The 21,447-nt window shown below is 39.0% G+C and overlaps 1 protein-coding gene across 2 annotated transcripts in view; it reads right to left on the bottom strand.

Moving 5' to 3' along the window:
- The window catches only part of colec12 (collectin sub-family member 12), a 44,761-nt gene that overhangs the window by 19,817 nt on the left and 3,497 nt on the right, over nt 1-21,447 (bottom strand). For both annotated transcript variants that reach the window (XM_005912432.2, XM_005912431.3), the window contains exon 2: nt 21,165-21,215. In XM_005912432.2, coding sequence (XP_005912494.1) covers nt 21,165-21,215 — 51 coding nt within the window. The remainder of the gene's footprint in view (nt 1-21,164; nt 21,216-21,447) is intronic.

The following is a 21,447-nucleotide window of genomic DNA, read 5'->3' as shown; positions in this document are numbered from 1 at the left end:
GGCAAGAAAACTCACTATGAAACTTTGAAAACACTGCACATGTGTTATCCATATGACTGAGGAACCAATACAAAACACTACTATTCCCCTTCTGTGTCATTGGCAACTAACCTAGAACACTGGGACAGTGAGATTTTTGGTCATTCATGTCGCAGACGTTTACTTCTGCTTCCTAAAAATCCCCAACACTAAGTGATTAAACATTGTAGGCAGGTTGGTTGCTTGACTTTACTCGAATTGACAAAGTAGCATTTAGTAAGCAGAGATACAAGACAGCTGCCGTGAATTCACAACAGGCCAAAAAGCTCTTAATGGAAGAGGTAAGAACTTCAGGTTATCAGGTTATTTAGGAAAGGAGAATTTATGGAAAATTGTCACACATTCCCGATTTGGATGTTTGCAAACAAAATGTGAAAATCGTGCAATATCACCATCTGCCGTTACAAACAAATCACAGCAGCAGTGTGGATGCAGGGCTTACAGTTCAAACTTTAGTTATAACTAACATCAGGGTTTCTCTAGTATAATATCATACCATTATCATAACTCATCAATACAACTTAAGCTATAACAAACTATTATTTAAAAGATGTTATTAAAAGGTGTCCTGTACATAAGATTCATAAAATGTCATATTGCTATAGATAATCATAAAACAAAGTGGGTCTTCCATTTACTTTCAACATTGGTTCTATTATTTATAAAAACCGTGCGCTCACTTAAGCAACTGCTGTGATCACTGAACACAGTGACACTGCTGAAAGATAAGACTGACTGGGGAAGAAAGTGCAGCTATCATACAGACTGTAAGCAAGCTAAATGTTTGGAGAGACTGGCTATCGCTTCATTTGAAGGACAAAGGAAGCAGCGGTATGGATAAAGGTCTTAGAGTTCAAACTTCAGATAGCCAACATCAGGGTTTGTTTACAACCACTCTAATGTCCTGGCTGCTCATCTTTCTTTAGTTATCATTATCGGAACTCATTACTAAAACGCAAACTGTAATACATTTTTTTATTTTATTTAAATCTGAAATACATTGAAATGGGTCAAAGAACCTCACAGAGCACAACAGCAGTCTTCAAGGCTGTTGACCATGAATAATAACAATAATAAGGAGAGAATTGTTTATAGAAACATGTTATACCCACCATGGTCACAGAATACAGTCAGAAAATTTAATCCAAAAGATAACTTGTACAGTTGAGTATATCTATGCTTTAAAGTCAGGGGTAGGCCGGGACCACCAAAAGGGCAGCGAGGGTTTGTCCTTTCTGCTTTGGACCCAGACATCTGTACAAACATCATGTCTGACAAACTAAAGGGGGGGGGGGGGACCACCATGGAGCTAGACATGGATATGCCGGCCACTGTTGTCCTTATGTGTACCGACAGCCCCATGTGAGTGAATGTGGAGAGCTCCATCAGAGAATCCCCCCACTGTCCCTGAAAACACGCTGTTTAAAGTACAGCATCACACCATGTAAACATGCAGCTGAACATCTGCAGGTTCTGGGTTGAAAGCAAGGTAAGTGTAAGGTAATGAATTTCACATACGTTTTTGCATTAATAACTTTTCTCCTGGCCGGATTTCTCCCACAGAAATAGAAAAAAAAATGTGTCTGTGACTTTAAAATCTTAAACAAAGACAAAAAAAGAGTGTTTTAATTGTTGTGGCAGAAAAATAATTGTGGGGGTTTTTTTGCAGACTTTTTAGTATCTACACTTAGCATAACAAGAATTTAGCACATACTGTGTATAACCTGGGTTAAAAACCATAACAGCCATGTTCTTCCCCACAGCGGCGCTTAGACTGAACTAACATGGAAATTCATTCTGGGCAGAGCAGCTGATGACTTGTTCCAGGGCTGTAACATTTTCCCACTGCTTGTCACTGCCGGGTTTTTTTTTCTAACCTCCAAGAGATTTTGCATAAACAACAATTTTGTGTGATGTGGTCCACACTAACACTTCCAAGGTAGCTAAAAGATTCTTTTACAGAGAATCAAGAAGTAAAATAAACCTACGTTGTTTCTATAACCATTCATCAGACATTTTTGATTGTTTTGACACAGTTTTGTTTTGACCTTGAAATGTGCTAAGGTGAACAAGTGAAAGGTAGTCAGAATCTCTGACATTACACTTATACTGTTTGATGTCAATCAAAGTACATTACAACAAAGTTTGATAATTAAATTTACCATATGGAGTATTTTAAGAAAAAAAAAAGCTCACTCAAGTCCTCTCTTTATGTACATGCAGACAGCAAATCTACTTCTGTACCTCATTAGTCAGCACATGCATTTTGTTTTATATTCATAGGACCACTGTGACTGAAACATAAATATGATGACATATGTCATGAGTTGACTTAAAAGGGACTGTTACACCAAAGGCCTGGTGCAGAATGCCGAGAACCGTTGAGGCATGGTGAGAGCTGAGAAGCAGGAGAGCAGCCAGATTCCTCATCAGCAACCTGGACTTGAGCCAAATAATCCCCACAAGGCAAATAAATGTCATAAAATGTTACAAAGAGCAGAGGTATAGTGGAGGATACTGCAACTTACATTTTATTGATGTCAAATGAAAACCTTGTGCTTCCAGTCTGTTTTTTGTGGTTTGTCCTTTTGAATGAAGACAAAAAAGAAATATATTTCTAGAAAAATGCAAGACTACTTGTGTCTTATCTGGAGAACCAGAGCTAGCAGTGTTGCTCTACAAGGATGGCACTCCTTTGTGTCTCTAGCTCAGGAAACATGGATTAGCAGGGAACGTGCTGCAGATATTGAAAAATTCAGCATTTTAGAATTGCAGCTGCTGGTATAAACATTGCTAACATGAGTATTAAGCTCTACACTTCCCCATAGATTATTTCTCTGCAGGATTGACTGCAGTTTTTTATATTGAATACTAAAATGAATGCTAAGCCATCAGATTATTTAGGCAGATCCTGTGGGTCCTGTAGTATGCAGGATGGCGTCTCTATGCATCAAGCTTTTTCTAGTGTATTTTGTTCCCTTTTGGAGATCTGGGATATGGAGAGTATGGAGCCTGGGTCATTGTTCCGAACTGTTTTCTCCCCTGTTGTGGGATACTGCTGCCATTTCAGAGTCCTATCGCTGTCAGCGTGGATGAGAGGCTTGGTCAAAGTAGCATCTGCATGAATGCCAGAATCCAAGGTTTCCCAGCATATCGTGTCATTGTAATGATAAGATCAGTGATGTTAAATTGACCTGTGAGTGCTTTTAAAGTTGCCGGTGATACTTAGGAGAAGTTATGCTCTGTTATGAGTCAGTTTTATCTTTGGCAAATCCTTTATTGTTGCCATCAAAGTAGAAGAAAGACAGAGGACGAGGATTAGGAGACAGAGGGAAAAACAGACAGTGAAAGATGAAGCATTCCACTGTGGTGTGTCTAAAACAGCTGTACTTCATCTGGACTCCAAGCCAGTCAAAGAAAAAAATTCCCCAGTTCCTTATACCTGACATTAGACTTGCTTGCAAGCCCTCCCTCCCTCCTGCGTAGCAGTGGAAATTTCCATAGCAACACAAAGAAAGCCTGTGCAGGTCAGAGCCTTTTATACAGTAGCTGTGGATGGCTATCACATTAATTCTTTGATTTTGCCTTGTGTTTTGTATATAAGTGGAAAATGATGATAAGCCAAAACCCAGATTAGTCACACAGAACTTTTCTTCCCCACCTGAATGGAGTCTGACACTTTCTAATTCTGTCAATACAGCATGTTCACATTTCCTAAGGAAACGCAAATATTTTTCTTTTAAATGGTAAACCCCCGTGATATCTGTCTGTCTACAGCTGTAAACTGTAGATCTATAAACCGTCATAACTTTACTTAGATATATTTGTGGATCGAGTTCAAGTTTGTGATTTCCATAATCATTCTTGGACTTGTCTTTTTACAATCTGGTTTGGAAATTCAACAAACTGAGTAGATAAACAAAAAACACGCAGTTTATCAAACAAACATGTACCACAGTGGGCCAAGGAGGATGAAGCAATCCATTTAATAACTGCCGAGTTATTTCAGCACAGCGAGAAGAGGTGGATTGAATACATCAAAGCAAACGACACTTTTATCTTGCCGGTGGAGTTTGGGTTTAAAGAACTTGATTATATTTCTCCTGATGCCATTTTTAGGACCATGTTAAACAGTTAAACCCTGAGCAGGTTTTGCAAGTTGAACCGATGTCCTTACATCTCACTCCGGCTCCTGCAGCTAACAGTCGCCAACAGGAATGCTAATAAGTAAGCAGCACTACGCCACAGGGGAAGCTACCACTGAGACAAATTACCTAGACATTAGGCACCTTGAACTACCGAGCTAGCTTAGCCAGCCTGCTGGGCTCTCTCTCTCTCTCTCATGTTAGAGATGGCACGTTACCACTGTTTTTATGTCCGATACCGATATCATAAATTTGTATATCTGCCGATACCGATATAAATCCGATATAGCGTATTTTATAATCAATAAAATGTTTTTTTTTAAATATCTTGCTACATTTTGTATAAGTTCATAATCAAGTTTAAAAAAACAAAACAAATCTAAAGCTATTCTGTTATACTTGTATGCAAAAAATACACTGCACCCAAAATATTTCATAGTTCAGCAATACTGATCAATCTAATAAACTTAAACCTACACCATCCTTCCTATTCTGGTATTTTAAAGAGTACTTCGCGGAAATATTAAGCAACCTAACTAGTACGGTTGCCAACTCCCAGCAAAAAAAAACCAAACAAAAAAAACATAGGGAACCACCCTCCACCTCATAATGCTTAATTGACGTAATCAACTTTAATTTAATGCACGTGTAAAAAAAAATGCACAGAAATCAATAATTTTTCCACAATAATTAAATAGATTCAACATCTTCAACAGAATTGCAGACTGCACACATGGTATCTTCCCAAAGGAAAAAGTACTATAGCTTACTAGGTTATAAATTATAAAGTTCCTATGCTGTATACAATAATGGATTTCTATACATTTTACATCAGATGAAAACTTGTTTAAAAATCAGATATTTATTTATTAAAAGCTAGACATGAGAATAAGAAAGGAAAGTATGTCTTTGTGCCCCCCTTTCCCTGTTAATGCCCTACCTGGCCCCCTGGCAAAACTTTGCTAGACCCGCCCCTGCACAGTTACCAGCTGTCAGCTACGCAGTGACGTGTCCAGCAGGGTGGCCCTGGGGGGGCCCCAACCAGACTGGCCACCCCGGGTGCCACCCCGAAGCTAAAACAATAAAATTAAATCAAATATCAAATGTACGATTATGTTTTCACAGTGAAGCTCAGATATTCGAATGTAAGTGAATGCAGCCTCGGCTTCTGCACTATGAGCATCACGTTAGCAAAGGAAGGAGAAAGACGGCACGGCAGAAAACAATTTTTCAATGTAAGAAAATGAGGAGAGAATAAATGTCCCGGTAAGTAATATTAAGTTTGTTGAGTTTTGTAAACTTCTGTGACATTAGAATACGAAGGAAAAAATAACACTTAGAGAATTATTGCAACCGTCTAATATTTCAGACAGTAGGCTACTGGGGGGAGCTAGCATAAGTCGTAGCCTATTTTAGCTAAATGTTTGCTAGCATAGCATGAGTCATAAGATATAATCCAAGTCTAACATTGCTTTATGGAGCTGCAGATTTGGTTGCAGGTTAACATAGCTGGACTGGCTATCGGGCATACCGGGCATTTGCCCAGTGGGCTGATGACTTATTTATTAATTTTTTTTGTAACGGCATGAACAATGAGAGGTGGTGGATTGGCCAGATGCTGGCCGATGTGTAAAAATAACTCAGTTGTTTGGTGGTGGCTATGGCGGAGCTTCCACAGAGGCCAGCAGGTGGATGAGGGAAGGGGAGGCAGGAGGAGGAGAGACCCGAGGCGGCCGCCAGTCCGAGTGTCAGGTGAACTGAACTTCAGGTAAGAACTTATGACCTGCAGTCTATCTGGGTCAGATATAAACAAGTTTAGGTGGAGTTTATTTTCGTTGTGCTGACTTTTTACAGTCAGTTACAATAACTCGTACTGCGTTCTAGCTAGCATGACGGAGTTTATATACAGCTGGGTGGGTGCTATGATGTTACTGATAGTGAACTTTATTTTATTCATAAGGTTAGTTAGTAGAGTTGCCAACGGCTCCTTAAAAAATGGAATGGTCTCGTATTCAGAGAAAATATTACGCGTTTTGTATTGAGGTGAAAAGCAGTTTGTCCCGTAATTCAGCTACAATGAAAAAGACACAAAGCTGGAGTTATTCTGTGTTTACGCTGCCAGCTGCCTCTTCTTCTCTCATTCTCTCCCCCCTCTCCTGTTGCTACTTCAATCATGAAACTGATCAATGATCAGCTGATCGGCTTTTCTCTCTTGTTTGTTTATCGCCCACTTTGCGCCAGAAAGAGGAAACCAGCGGATGTCGCGCTAAACAACAGCAGCACGTTTAAGCTTGATCAGCTGTTGTTAGAATTTATTTAATATTAATTTCTAGTATCAGCTGATGTTTGCTGGAGCCACAGCTGTAAAGCTGCTGGTCATGATGTCGGTTTGGTTATGTGGTGAGAGGGAAACATGAAGATGAAACCAGGAGATGTCCTTACTGAATCATCAGAGCTGAACAGGTGATGGAGAAACAGGTTTACCTTTTAGGTGACATGAATGAGTTGAAGGGAAGTTATGAACTGTTTCTGAGAGACAAATAACACCAGGATCCTTTTCTAAGTAGCTGACAGCTGGTAACTGTGCAGGGGCGGGTCTAGCAAAGTTTTGCCAGGGGGCCAGGTAGGGCATTAACAGGGAAAGGGGGGCACAAAGAAATACTTTTCTTTCTTATTCTCATTTAAAATGTCTAGCTTTTATTAAATAATTATCTGAATCTTGCGAACAAAGTTTTTATCTGACGTAAAATGTATAGAAATCATACATATACCAACAAGACAGTGTACATCACTGTCACAACAGCATTTGTTTTCATTCAAAGGCTTCATGGCTTTAATACCTGGTGGGCCGGTCTTTAGTCAAAATGCCCGGGCCGATTTTTTGTCCCAGTCCAGCCCAGCAGGTTAATACTGGCAGTGTCACCATGCCAGCTGACTGTATTTCATCATCAGCCAGTGTTCTTTATACATCAGTATTACCAAAGTTTATCATAAGGCAGCATAGAAAGTATTTACTTGCTTCCAGGTTTTATTCAAATGTTAGTCTTTTCATTTGTTTCCCCACTTTTTTCCTGTTTCAAAATCAAACACCAGTTTGTGAGAAGATTATCTTCTCTTTTAATAGGCAGATAAAGTTTTGCATTGGCTAATTTGACAATTGTATGTTAAAAATGTTCATATTTTAATATTAAAAAATGTTTTTGCCCATAACATATGTGCACTATATGTCAGTAAAAATACTATGCAAATATTGCTGTCCTTGAATGCTGAATAAACACTGTCAAAGCACTGATTGTATCTCTTGTACTTTATCAACGCAGTATCTAAAACGTTTGCACCGTAGTGGATAAAATCTCATTCTAATAAGAGTTAAAAGTGCATTCGGTTATTAGGTTTATAGGGTTATTGAATTATGGTTGGTAGATTTTTTTTTTTTAACATTATCTGTGCCCCTACCTGGCCCCCCCAACAAAAATTTCTAGACACGCCACTGCAGCTACGTAGAAAAGGATCCTGGTGTAGAAAGTAATATTAAATAAATTCTAACAACTGCTTATCAAGCTTAACCATTCTGCTGTTTATCCGCTGCTTTCTTCTTTCTGGCGCAAAGTGAGCGATTTTATTTAACTTTACAGTGTCATAAATCCGCTGACAGGTTTATAACACTTTAAATTGAGCCCCAGGTTCTCTCTAGCACATCTGGGCCTTGTTACAGTGGAGCCAAATCAAAGGATGCATGCAAACATTTGATACATCATTCCTTCGTGCCAAGCAAGTAGCTAAGTTCTAAACTTTGCTTTCAGTGGACTATGTTGAGTGTTTTTATAAGAAACCTTCCCACTGGTATTCACTTCCTTTTCATGATGAGTAAGGAGTTAAGAGTGTTACAGTTAGGAGAGATCTGTATGTTGTTAAATAACATATAGAGCAGCGGTCCCCAAACCCCTGGGCCTCGGACCGGTATCGGTCCGTGAGTCGTTTGGTACCGGGCCGCGAGAGTTGAGGCTCAGGTGTGAAATGTATAGTTTTCAGGGTTTTTATCGGTTTTCAGCGTTATTTTGTTATCGTTTTTATCGTTAACTCGGTTTTCCTGGGTCTTTTCACGTGTGTTATGAATAAATCTTCTTTTTTTCGGTACCGGTACTAGTTTTATTTTGTTGTATTTATCCGCGACACCTTAAAGGCCGGTCCGTGAAAATATTGTCGGGCATAAACCGGTCCGTGGCGCAAAAAAGGTTGGGGACCGCTGGTCTAGACTATGTGCCATAAACATGCACATGTTCTTATACACACACACACACACACACAGACACACACACACACACACACACACACACACACACACACACACACACTGGTTAAAGCTGAAAAAACTGTATATTTTACTCATAAGGCTTTGGCCAAAGACAATAATACAAACACTCCACTGGGATATACAATGTGGACGGGTGACTCAAACACATCCTCTCTTCAGAATGCCATCAACCTTTGTCTTACACAACAGAGGCCTCCTCATTCTAGTTTCAATTTTAGCTAGTGAGATTTAATGGTGAAAATATAACAAATCCAAGTATTACTTACAGATGTTTAATATCATGTTTTCATATCTTGAACGTGTAATCGGGGGTATTTCATTTGACAAAAAAGAATAAACAAAACATTAATCACCATCAATCCATCAATTACTATTATGACTAATTTTTCAGACTCTCTTGCTTGCTTGACTTATGCAACAACAACAAAAGAACAACACAATTTCATGCAAAATTATCTCCTTAATGAGTCTTTCCTAATGCCACCAGCTGCTTTATAAAAACAAACATTAATTTCTGCCTGCAACATTTGTTTACCTAAAAGCCCTTTGAGTACTTAGTTCCAGTAAGATTTCATAACAACACAGAGCGAGTAAAACAAAAAATTGGAGCTACTGAAGGAATTGTGCAAACTGTGAAAAGGAATAGAACTGAGCTTGTTTTTTAGGGGAAACTTTATGATGCATTTCTCATTTTGAGCACTCCTCTGTGTTTTTATTTCCAACTGGTAGAGGGGAAAAAAGAAAAAAAAAAAACAAAAACGGTTAGCTGGCCTATCAAAGACAATCGCAGATCCAAGATGGAGTTGATTAACCCCCAGCTTTGTCATTCCATCTGTGCTTGGTTAAAGAAAGACAGACTATGACAAATGGCTCATATATTGTAATCCTAAGACATACATTTAAGTGTGCATGTGTGCCTCGTAAACAAAGCTGGGCCACTGTATTGTTCATACTTTGTGTGGCTGTGACCAAAAAGCCTTTCTGTTCTAGTCAGCAGTTTCCATTTAAATCCAGGCCAATAGTGTATGATGGGATGAGGAGATATGTAGTTAGAGTCACATCTGCTGCCACAATATACAGTGGAAGAAATGCCAACTGCTGGCTGTGTTATAAAATACAGGGTGTGACGTAGGTCCACTACGAGCTGGCAAGCAGAGGCAGTGCTCACAGGCAGGGCTTTTTAACATAACTGGGAGTTAATATTACCGGGGACTGCTGTAAAGTGCAACTCAAACAGCACCTGCAACCACAGGCGCATGCAAGTATGTATTTTCATACACATTAAGTACTTGTAAACGTTTGATATCCCAGTTCCCCAGAACTGGCATAAAACCATTAATTACAATGAGAAAGATTTGCTGTTTTCTTGTGCAGAGGGGCACTAAACATAAATGGGAAAAGCTGTATATTTACTACAGCCAGATAAAGTATTATTACACAAATAAACACAGACATTTTTGAAACTACATCACGAGTAAAGCTCTAAAGAGAGACACGTTAAATTCCAGGCAGTAGTCTATTAATGTATAAAACACAAACTTTTCATCCTTTGTAGTTCTGGAACAGAATATTTTAAGCTTCTTCTTATTTTAAAAGAGATATCCATCCATCCATTTTCTTACGTTTATCCAATTCAGAGTTACAGTTGGGTTGTCATAAGGGAAAAAAAAGGCAGGGTATACCTTCACAGGGATAACATAGGGAGAAAGACAACCATTCACACTCACATTCACACCTACAGCCACATTAGTGTCACCAATTCACCTAATGTGCGTATTTTTGGACTGTGGGAGGAAGCTGAAGTACAGAGAGAACATGAAACATGAAAATCCCACAAAGAAAGGCCCCAGCCAGCCGGTAAAACAGGCATGCATGAATTTGAAAAACAAAACAAAACAAAAAAACAGAACAAAAACTCAAAAAGCAAAACATAGAGAACCCATAAACAATTTTTATTGGCCTGTGAGCAGTACAACAGACCACCTGGTCTCTCCTGATCATGTTCCAGTGTTGGCATGTTGGAATGAGTTAATGTCAAGTTAAACAGTACCCTGGAAAAGTTAGACCACTTAGTATCAGTTCTTGATGAAAGTCAATGGAATTCAACCAATTATAATGGTCAATAATTTTATTATAGTTGTTTTAAATTTAAACAGCAAATGATAGTGTATTAAACACACTAGTGGTGCATAAAGTCAAACCAACCTTTTAGCAGGTATAATTATCTCCAACAAATGAAGGTAAGTAGTGTGAAACACTTTTGGAAACATTTAGCTAAAATAGGCTACGACAAATGCTTTGTGTTTAACCTACATATATATAATTAAATCAAACAGGAACTTCTAGCGAATCATTTCAATCATCACACTCCATGTTTTTTCTGCAGCTTAACAATATACTAAAAATCTGAACAGTTTCAGGCAGGAACACAAAACTGAGCTAGGAAGCGATGTGTGAATTGGCAGGTTACCCATCTGCATCGTGTCGCCAGAACATTCTGTCTTTACCAGTCCCTTGTTGGTTGTTTTTCAGCAAATCAGTCAGAGTGAAATCGAAACACAAGGCTTTCATGTGTTTTTACAGAGTGGAGGCTTGCGCCTTAGCTTCTGCTTTTGCAACAGAGTCAAAACATATTTGAGCAGCAGATAAAAGCAAAGCACCATTCAGACACATAGCTGTTTATATATAATGAGCCAAATTTTGTCTCTCTAAGAAGTATTTCCGCTTCTGACAGATTCCTTTGGCACTCTTGAGATAAAACAATGGTTTTTAGGTTGAAAAACAATTTCTTCAAGCATAATAAAAGGACCAATATTAGCTAATCACATCATACGTGGGGTTAATGCTATTTTCAAATTCTTGCCAATTATATTACTCTATCTGCCAGAAAAGAAATAACATAAACAGCCACTCACTTTCAGCATCCCTGATGCAAACAATACATTATGAAGGAACATTGAAAACTAGTTTTAATCACTTTGTCCCACAATAAAAATCCTTGCAAAAGCAAGAACAGCTTGTATGCATGAACATAAAGTAATGTAAGATTCAAGTGCATACATTTGGCCTGTAGTCAATGGTTTTGGTATAATTGAGCCCTCTAGCCCACAGAAATCAGTTAGTGTTGAGTTGTTCTGTGTACTTTGAGGTGACAGTACTTCATATATTCTGCCAATACATGAAACAAACAAACAAAAAAAACAACAAGAATAAAAGACTTGACCATATCAGTGAGCCCCTCAACCTTTAATGTTCAAATTGCTTCATTCACTAGGTGCTACTAAAGAAAGCACCTTTTTTTAAACTTTAGAAACCTCCATGTACGAAGGTGCCATATCTATAATCTCATTATGCCTCAAGAACCACGCAATTTTCCTATTACCAGGAAAGCATGCTGTGCTCGTTGGTAAAATGTGGATTGCATAAGTGTGATCAATATCAAACATTTCTTTAATTGTAACCATGTTATTCAGAGAAAATTGTTTTTATGATGGCTCCCATAGTGGAGCCTCACGGAGAACTATCTGTGTCTTGGATGACATTCATGGAGTTCACTCACAAAGCCCCACAGATCTCAAATTCACCACAAGAACATGACCTCAATTAAACTGAGACATATTTTGTCAAGAAGGTTACGAATCTTTCATTGCGTTCTCGTTTCAGTCCAAACCTGCTACTCGCATTTTGACTTGAGCGCTGGTGTTAACTCCACACACCATCTGTGCAGCTGGATTTTTGTGTGGTCATGCTGGCTGGGTGGCCCAGCGTGGAAGCACTTACTGAATCAGCTACAATCATCACCCAGCCTGATGGTCATAACCCTAAGTCTGTCTGAGGTGGTGCTACACTCTATCCCATCGCCACAAAGCACTTTCTTTCAAGCTTCATCGCCAAGTAGAGCCAATAAAACCACACAGCGTGGACTGAGCAGGCTGTCCAGCCAAGTCTGGCTTTACTTGTGGGGAAAGATGCTGACCACAGAGACGATGGTATCTAACTATTTGTTAAGCAGCTGCAGTTTTAATGTGATCCATATCAAAGTAGTTATATAATGCAATATAGCTTTTAATCCGAGGATGCCAATACATTTCATTTCTCACTAGTCTGATCAGTCAGACAGCTTTTACTGTATCTAATAAGATGTGGTATGTCACCACAAAGACACAGAATAAAGAGCTCTCAATCATTCACATATGTCGTGGACTCTTTGATGGCTGATTAGGCAGTTTGAAACTACAAAAACTAAACATCAGATTTTTTGATGTTTTTGTCACTGATGCAAAATAGCGCCATGAATTAATGAAGAAAATTTAAGATCTGATTTCACTGCATTCCTTCCCAGAAACAGTGCACCTATTACTCTGGTCCACATTTCTCAGAAGTAAATTAGCAGCTGCTATTTGTTTTAATGTCAAATGCATCGAATTAAAAAATGCATGCAGTGTGTCACAGGGCCACAAAATTATTTCAGCTTTAATCACAAACATGACATGATTCCCACAATTAAATAAACATGATCTACTGATTTAAAAAACACTGCTCGAACGCAAAGCTGATCTAACGCTATTGCTCCCTAAGCCACTACCTGACCACATACCTGCATCTGCCAATCTAAGCTGTTCCCTGTGCTGCAAAGTTTCTTGGATAAAGTTTGAATCAGTATCATTATCTTAAAAGACAACAGATAACAGACCGTCAAAACAAAAATCAAATGTCTGGCACAGTTGAAGGCAAAGAGCTTGTTCCTAAAGGTTGCTTATCTATTGTTTGGAAATACTTCAAATTTAGGGAAAGTGATGTTAACCCAGAACGAATCGTATGCAAAGATTGTTGTATAGTGGCGCCTGCATTGCAAAGCTGCACAATTAACTTATTCAAACACCTGCAAAATCACCATTAGCTGCAGTAGAATATACTGTAGGTCAAGAAATGGTTGCTAATGTGAGTCACCCAACATTAAGTCAGTCTCAAAGGTGAGCCTGTACTGCACATTGGATACATCTATCCATTTTACAAAGACAAAATACTATCACATTCTATTTGGCCAAAAATATGTGTCCAATAAACATGGTGAGTAATGAAAGCTTTATTTTTCCACAGTGCCAACACCTACACTGTGTGCGAAACACACTGCAGTGGAGACAGAGAGGGATCTCACAGCAGTGAGGACCTGTTTTGTTTACATCAATCATGGAGGCAGAATAAATGGTCTGAAGTATATTCTGGTTCTTGGCGCTTGGGTAATGTGAACAAACACCTTGTTTTTACTTATAGTACTTACACTATTACTTAACATCTTACTACTTTTTCTTCAAGATGCACTGAAGTTCGGTGTAAAGGGAGGACCAGTATTTTTTGGATGCAAAGATGTGTACATTAGGGGAAATATAGCACAGGCCAGATGTAAAAATTATGTTGAGTTGATGTGACAAAGCAATAAAAACATCTTTGTCACTGATATCAGTGAATAATCATGATAAAATATCCTGATCTCAGTCTTTTAAATCTTTCAAGTATTTGCATGCTTTGAAAGTTTCTTTTACACTTTAAGCCCCAGAAAGGAAATTAATTCAGTGAGTCAGTGTCTCCAAACTCCAAACTTGACTAATGCTAAACTATTCACTGACTCTGACTATTTGTAAGAAAATCTGATTTACAGGAGTGTGGGTGAAAAACACTGAAGTATTGTACTGAACTACGTGTATTCAGTCCTGCATAGTAATGCTCAGGGTGACTGGGCAGTTCTGATTTTCCTTTGCAGCAGATGCACCGATGTGAATACACAAATGCATACTTGACACAGTCATTTAAAAGACATGAGAGCTGAGTAACTGGAAAAATTACATAACCTACTTTTCTGGATAAAATGCAGACATTTTAAGCCATCAAAATGAAAGTATTAAGGCATAAACAAGAAAAACACTTAGCTCTGTGCTGGACTGGGGCCAATGTAAGCATAGCCAGAGCAACAAGAGTCCCTGAGCCAGGTCTGCGAGTCAGACAGCGAGCAGCGAGGTGATTCACGGCAACGCAATGACAAACGCACAGTTTCAGTGAAGCTTTCTGCTGTTTTTCAAAGAGAGGAAGCAGATAAGTTTATGTTGGCCATCACTGGGGCCAGAAGACTTTCATTAAGTGTAACGCTGATGCTGAGACATATACACAAGTTCTTCATCCAGCCCGTCTGAGACTGTAGAGAGAAAATACAGTCAGATGCTTCCAATATTGTCCATGTTATTCTTAAGCCAGAACCTGCCATGAATGCAGAGCTTGACAAGCATCCATTATGTGAGAGAAGGTGACAGTCAGTTCCAGGGATCTCGTTAAAATTGACCAACATATCCCTTGGGGACGAAGGATGAGCTGGTTAGGCCAATTTCAGTCAAAAACAACTGTGGCTATATATAAAACTACTTACTGACAGAAACTCTGCTGCAACTCTAGAAGTATCATGTTTTAAATTGGAGATCCTTTTTCACTGACATTTTGAGTTATTGTGTTATTGAGTTTATATCTATGTGGCAATGTCTGTACTAAAGGAAGTCTGATATACTGTGAATAAGATGTAACTGGAGGCAGCTGGAATGTACTGTGATCTCCAAATTGCCTTAGTGGAATTCAGACAGAATCACAACTCAATACAAATTCATATACACCATAAAACATCCAGCTGTGCATGGCTAAGACCTATTTTGGATACAAAGCAGTTTATATTAAGTTTGCACTCCTACTATCTGTGTACAAATGCTGGTTCTGGAAAATTCTATTCACTCTATTCTCCTATATTTATGTACAAGTGTATTCACAATCGTGCTCTGCATGAGGGTTCAACTGGGGACAGAAACAAAAGAATGGTTGAGATATGCTTAAGGTTTGGTTAGGCTAGTGGTTCAGGCTAGACAACTAAAATTATGGCAGGGCTAAAAAAAAAAAATCTGTTGGTCTGTAAGAAATGACTAACTCTGCTACTGCAAAAAAGCCAGACGCACTGCAGTTCCACCCCACCTGGCTTTTCACATCTGAACACCCTTTTCCACAAATTTCGAGTCAAACATTGATGAAACAATTTATGGTCAGCTGAAGCTACTACTGCTTATACACGCAAGAGGCCCTCAGTTGGAAGCAGGGTGAAGTCAAGAAAAGTTTATCTTTATGCAGAATGTGGAAAAAACAACGTGGCAACAACTTACGTGTACTATTCCTTAATGAATACAACATGCATGGGGACAGTGGCCTCTGACGCACATAATGACACACTAAAGTCACTCACAACCCAGAAAAAGAATAAATAGATAAAGGTTTTTTTTAGAGGAACCCTGTAGATTGAGACAAATGATGTGTGAATAACTACTGCACTGGTATTAGTGATAATGTGAGCATCAAAGACCAACATTAGCGGATGTACCACAAACAACTTTGCATTTAATGTCTGGTTTACAGTAAATGATAACACAAATATCTAATCAGCCAATCACATGGCAGCCACTCAATGCATTTAGCCATGCAGACATGGTCAAGACGACCTGCTGAAGTTCAAACTGAGCATGGGGAACAAAGGTGAATTTACGTGACTCTGAACATGTCATGGCTGTTGGTGCCAGACGGGCTGTTTTGAGTATTTCAGAAACTGTTAATCTACTGCGAATTTTCCTCACAACAATCTCGAGGGTTTAGAAGGAATTGTTAAAAACAGGAGAAAATATCCAGTTCTTGAAGGAAATCAGCGTATAGGAATCTTACCGAAGTCAGTTATTTCCTGTTTTTGCTTTTAAATTGTGTTACTGCTCCAGCATGTACCGTCCCCTTTAAAACACAGCTGGATCCTTAACTTCCTGTCTGACAGACGCCAAGTGGTCAGACTGGGCAGCATCACCTCATCCCCCATCACACTGAACACTGGTGCTCCACAGGGGTGTGTACTGAGCCCTCTCTTGTACTCACTCTACACCTACGACTGCACGGCCACTAGCAACTCCAACATCACTGTGAAGTTTGCGGATGACACTACAGTGGTGGGTCTTATCACCAAAGGTGATGAGACGGCCAACAGGGAGGAGGTCAGCGCCCTGACCCACTGGTGTCAAGACAACCATCTCACCCTCAACGTCGCAAAGACAAAGGAGTTGATAGTGGACTTCCGGAGGTGCAGAGAAGTACACACCCCCATCACCATCAATGGCGCTGCTGTGGAGAGAGTGAGCAGCTTCCGGTTCCTTGGTGTACATCTGGCTGAGGATCTTACGTGGTCAGTACACACAAACAAAACAGTGAAGAAGGCGCAGCAGCGCCTCTTCTTTCTCAGGAGACTGATATAGTCTTATATTTTGCTTGTTCTTATGTTATTGTATTTTTGCACACCTCTGTTGCTTGTGAAGCTCGCACACAAGAATTTCACTCACATGTACTGTACCAGTGTACCTGCACATGTGATGTGACAATAAAAGTGATTTGATTTGATTTGATTTGACAAAACTCAAACAACGAGCTGACTGTGAAACTTGAGCAGCTTTTGTCAAATAAAAATGCCGTGCCCAATAATTGGGAACACTTTTGGTACAACATCAAATGAAAAGAAGAAAACAATTGATCACATAGTGGTGATTTTGAATTGAGTTCATATTTCTCAGCCCCAAACCAAGGAAGGCAGAAGAGCATCCCCGAACACACAACACATTGAACCTTAAGCAGATACGCTACTCCAGAAGAAGACCACACCGGATGCCACTCCTGAGAGAACAGGAAACTGAGACTACAGTTCCCATTCCCAATTTGTGCTCACCAAAACTGCATAATTAACTGGTCTAAAGAGCCTAAATTTTTCTTGCAACATTTTAAATAAAGAACAAGAGAGCATGGCTCCATCCTTCCTTGTATTTATGGTTTAACCCCCCCAGAGATAGTATAATCCTGGAGATGGTGTAATACTGTCACAGATTTTTTTGGCACACTTTGGGGCAATGCTTACATGCAACAGTCTAACTCTATCCCTTTATGACCACAGTGTACCCATCCTCTCTTGGCTGCTTCAAGCAGAATTACGTGCTATGTCAAAAAGCTCAAATCATCTCAAATTGGCTTCTTGAACATGTCAATGAGTTCATTGTACTCAAATGGCCTCCCTACTCACCACATCTGAATCCAATAGAGCATCTTTGAGATGTGGTGGAATGTGAGATTTGACTCATGTAAATCTGCAGCAACTGTGTGATGCTATCATATCATCGCGGATCAAAATCTCTGAGGAATGTTTCCAGCACCTTGTTAAATCTAATCTCCTTGGGTCTGTTCAGCTGCCCTGCGACTGTCCCTCTTTGATGCTCTGAACAGAAGCCCTTGTGGCATGCTTTACCATTTACCATAAGTCCATTCCTGCCAGACTATAACTTATCTTCTCTGTGTGTGAGAATGAGTTTTTTTGTTTGTTTGTTTGTTTGTTTGTTTTTTGGGGGGGGGGGGGGGGGGTTTCTATTCATTGTTTCTATTTTAGTTACCTAGTTTAAGTTTTTTTTTTCTGTTTGCAGTCATATTCATATTTTCACTCTGTTTCCTCCCAAGACTCCTGCTCTTTATTGAAATCACCAGAAAGTGTTTTTTCATTACGACAACGGAACATAAAGTGCATGCATGCGTGTTCTGGAAGTGGGGTGCAAGTAACAAGGAGGCATTTAGAAAGCATTCTTTTCTTGTAATAAACTCTGCATAAATTAAAACCACTTGTTCCCAAAAATAAGTCAAGCAAAGAACGTGACTCATCAGCTCCAAAAAGAAACAAGAAAAAAAAGAAACAAGAAACAAAAAAGAAAAAAACCAATAACCCAAAAACAAAACAATGGAAAAATGTTTCCCTGTGGAATTAGTCAAAAATAAATGCAGATTACAAACTGCAAAAACAACCACTGGGCACTGAGTGATGCTAAGATAAAGGAAGCATTTTAAAATAAAATAAAAAAATAGATTTTTCCACTTCCCTCTTCCCTCTCTCTCCTTTGGCATTTTGCTGACACAGCACAGGCCAGACCTGAAACCCACACTCCACCTCTGTCTCATTTTCTTTTTTGGAGTACGGGCCGGCAATGAATAAACCTCCAGTATGGACACAGGAAGCAGCTCAGCAACTTCTCAGGTTTGGACGTACTCTTAGTGGGAAAACAGACCACTTGTGAAAAGTAAATGTCAGAATGAGTCAACACCATCTTTCCTGTCATTAAAAGAAGACATAGGAGACGCAGGGCAACATACCATTTTTTGCTAATGTATAAGTGTAGGAGACAAGTTAAAGGTACAGTTTAACATTTTTTGTTGGAGAAAATCCCTGAAATGCAGGGTGGATGTATAAACTATGCAGGCTACATGTTTTTCTAAGCTTCCCGTCTTCATGGCTTCTAGCTCCCTGTTTTATGCAAAGACGTGAGCACAATATCAATCTGCTCATAGTATGTGACTGTTTATATCGAAACATCAAACTACATCTTGAGTGGACAAACAAGAAATGCTGATGCTTCCCTATAGGACTGAGGACCTAAATGACTAGTTTTAGTATGAAAAATATAGAAATGACGTGCCGAGTGAATATGTTTTGAAGGTCTGAGAGCAACATGAAACAAATTTCTCCCTGCCAATCAAAAACTAATATTGCTGGGGAGGGAGGGATTGTGTTTCTTGTACAGAATCTGTGCCAAAGAGCAGTTTTGATAGGTTTCAAGTCCAGCAACTACTTGAAAAAATACAATTTAGGTATACAACTTCCCTTATCGCTTATGTGATCTGTTTAGAAACCAGAGGTCAAACAGCTCAGTAAAAAGTGCAGATGGTCTGAATAAATAATAGGCAACATAAATATTGTCTGAATGACACAAAAACACATTCATAGCAACAACGATGTTTGGTTTGGAAGCAAAGAAATGCAAACTGCCCTATTCTTGTAAGAAGAGTTGGATCAGCACATGCATTCATGTTTAACGCACATACAGTAATAGACAGCCTAGAAAATAAACAAAAGCTACTTGTAAAAATAAACAACATTTGGAACGTCTTGTACATGAGATACATTGTTATCCAAAATGCTGCAACAAGAGTACAAACAGGAACCAGGAAGAGAGAACATATTTCTCCTACATTAGCTTCTCTTCCTGATTAAAACCAGAACTAAATTTAAAATGATTCTTTCCATATAAAAAGTCCTGAATAATCAAGCTTCATCATATCTTAGAGACCTCATATTCTCCCAATACATCACTTCATTCTCAGACTGCAGGCTTACTTGTGGTTCTTAGAGCTTCCAAGAGAAGAACAGGAGGCAGAGCCTTCAGCTTTAAGGGCCCTTCCCCCATCGAACAAGCTCTCAGTTTGGATTCAGGACAAAGACACCCTCTCTAGTTTTAAGACTGGACCTAAGCCTTTCCTTTTTGATTAAACTTATAGTCGAGGCTGGATTAGGTGATCCTGAACCATCACCTAACTATGCTGTTATAGGCTCAGGCTGCTGGGGGACTTCCTATACCGTAATTAACTGAGCTCTTCCTCTTCACTCACCTATTTTCACCAATAATGCAATTACAAGCTAATATTGTGTGTCACTGACTTGTCTTCTTTCTCCAAAAGTTCTCCCTATGCTGTCCTTTTTCTCTTCTCCTTCCAAACTGTCATGTTAGACAGCTTCCCCCACACAGAAGTCTAGCTGTGCTGTAGGTCTCTTCCTGTTAAAAGGGAGTTCTTTCTTCCCACTGTCACTAAATGCTTGCTTGTAGATTTGTTTCTCTCTAATTGTAGGTTCTTTACCTAAAATTAGAAGACTGTTGCTGCAAATTGGATCTCTACACATAAAATTTAAACTGATTTAACTTATTTAAGGTAGGTATTTCACCCACTGCATTTAGGCTGCATAAACACTAAGGACTCTGTAACACTCAAATATTAAAGGGATAAAATTTGATCTGTTTTTATTGGGCATTTATGGGAATTGCAGGAAGCTGCATTCCATTTAAGCACCACACATGGTGTCTGAAAAGTAAAGCCAGTACAGAAATGTCTGAAATGTACATTTTTCATCCAACAATGGGTACCTCCTCTGTATAAGAAAATCTTATGTAGTGTTTGTGGACTCTCAGATCCACTTTACATATCAGAAATCTTTCCTGTTGCCTACAGATTCTGCATATGTCACAAGCCAATGGCTGATATCAATATAGCCATACATCTAGGATGTTAACAACATCTGTTTTGAGGTATATATATATATATTACCTGATGAGTGGGTAAGTCAACAAACCTGTCTGCATAAGACCCAAATACATACCAAGAACAGATCCAGTGGGAGGCAGTTTTTATGTTTTATATAGCTCAGGGTTTAACAGAAGTACACACGTGCTGATAAAACTGCAAAGTTATCAGCTAGTCAGGAACACCCAGGATATTGTGGTTTCTCGTTCCACTGTAATCCTTTTCTATTATAACAAAGAAATAAAATAAAAATGAAAGCTAAAGCCAAAAATAAGTACCTTTCTCGGAAATGAGTTGCAGTCTGCATTTAACCTCAAGGATTATTGCAGATGGGCTACAGCCAAGACACACACAAAAAAGTGTGCAAAATCACTGATGTGTCATAAGAAATATGAACCAGTTAAGGTGGTCACAGCAGATGGTTCCAGAAGTCACTTTATACTTACCAAACCTTTTATAACCAAAGGACTGCACCTCCTCCTCATCAGCAAAGTCGTCTGGAAGGAGAACAGCAAAAGGGATAAAATTTAATGGAAAGTAAACAAAAAGAAAAACCAAAAACCAATACAATGTTAAATTCAGTCAGACAGAAATAAAGAGATGTGAGCTTGAATATACTGTAAACTGTGCCTGTTGATGAAGAGATTGAAACATTACTGAAACCCTAAGATTAGCTTTTATTTTCTACACAAATTACAGTTTAATAAAGAACAGACTTCTCCAGTCAAT

This window comes from Haplochromis burtoni, unplaced genomic scaffold (assembly GCF_018398535.1).
Source record: "Haplochromis burtoni strain Fernald_Lab_line unplaced genomic scaffold, NCSU_Asbu1 Contig_3, whole genome shotgun sequence".
Taxonomy (NCBI): Eukaryota; Metazoa; Chordata; class Actinopteri; order Cichliformes; family Cichlidae; genus Haplochromis; species Haplochromis burtoni.
This window is presented reverse-complemented; position numbering and strand designations above follow the sequence as displayed.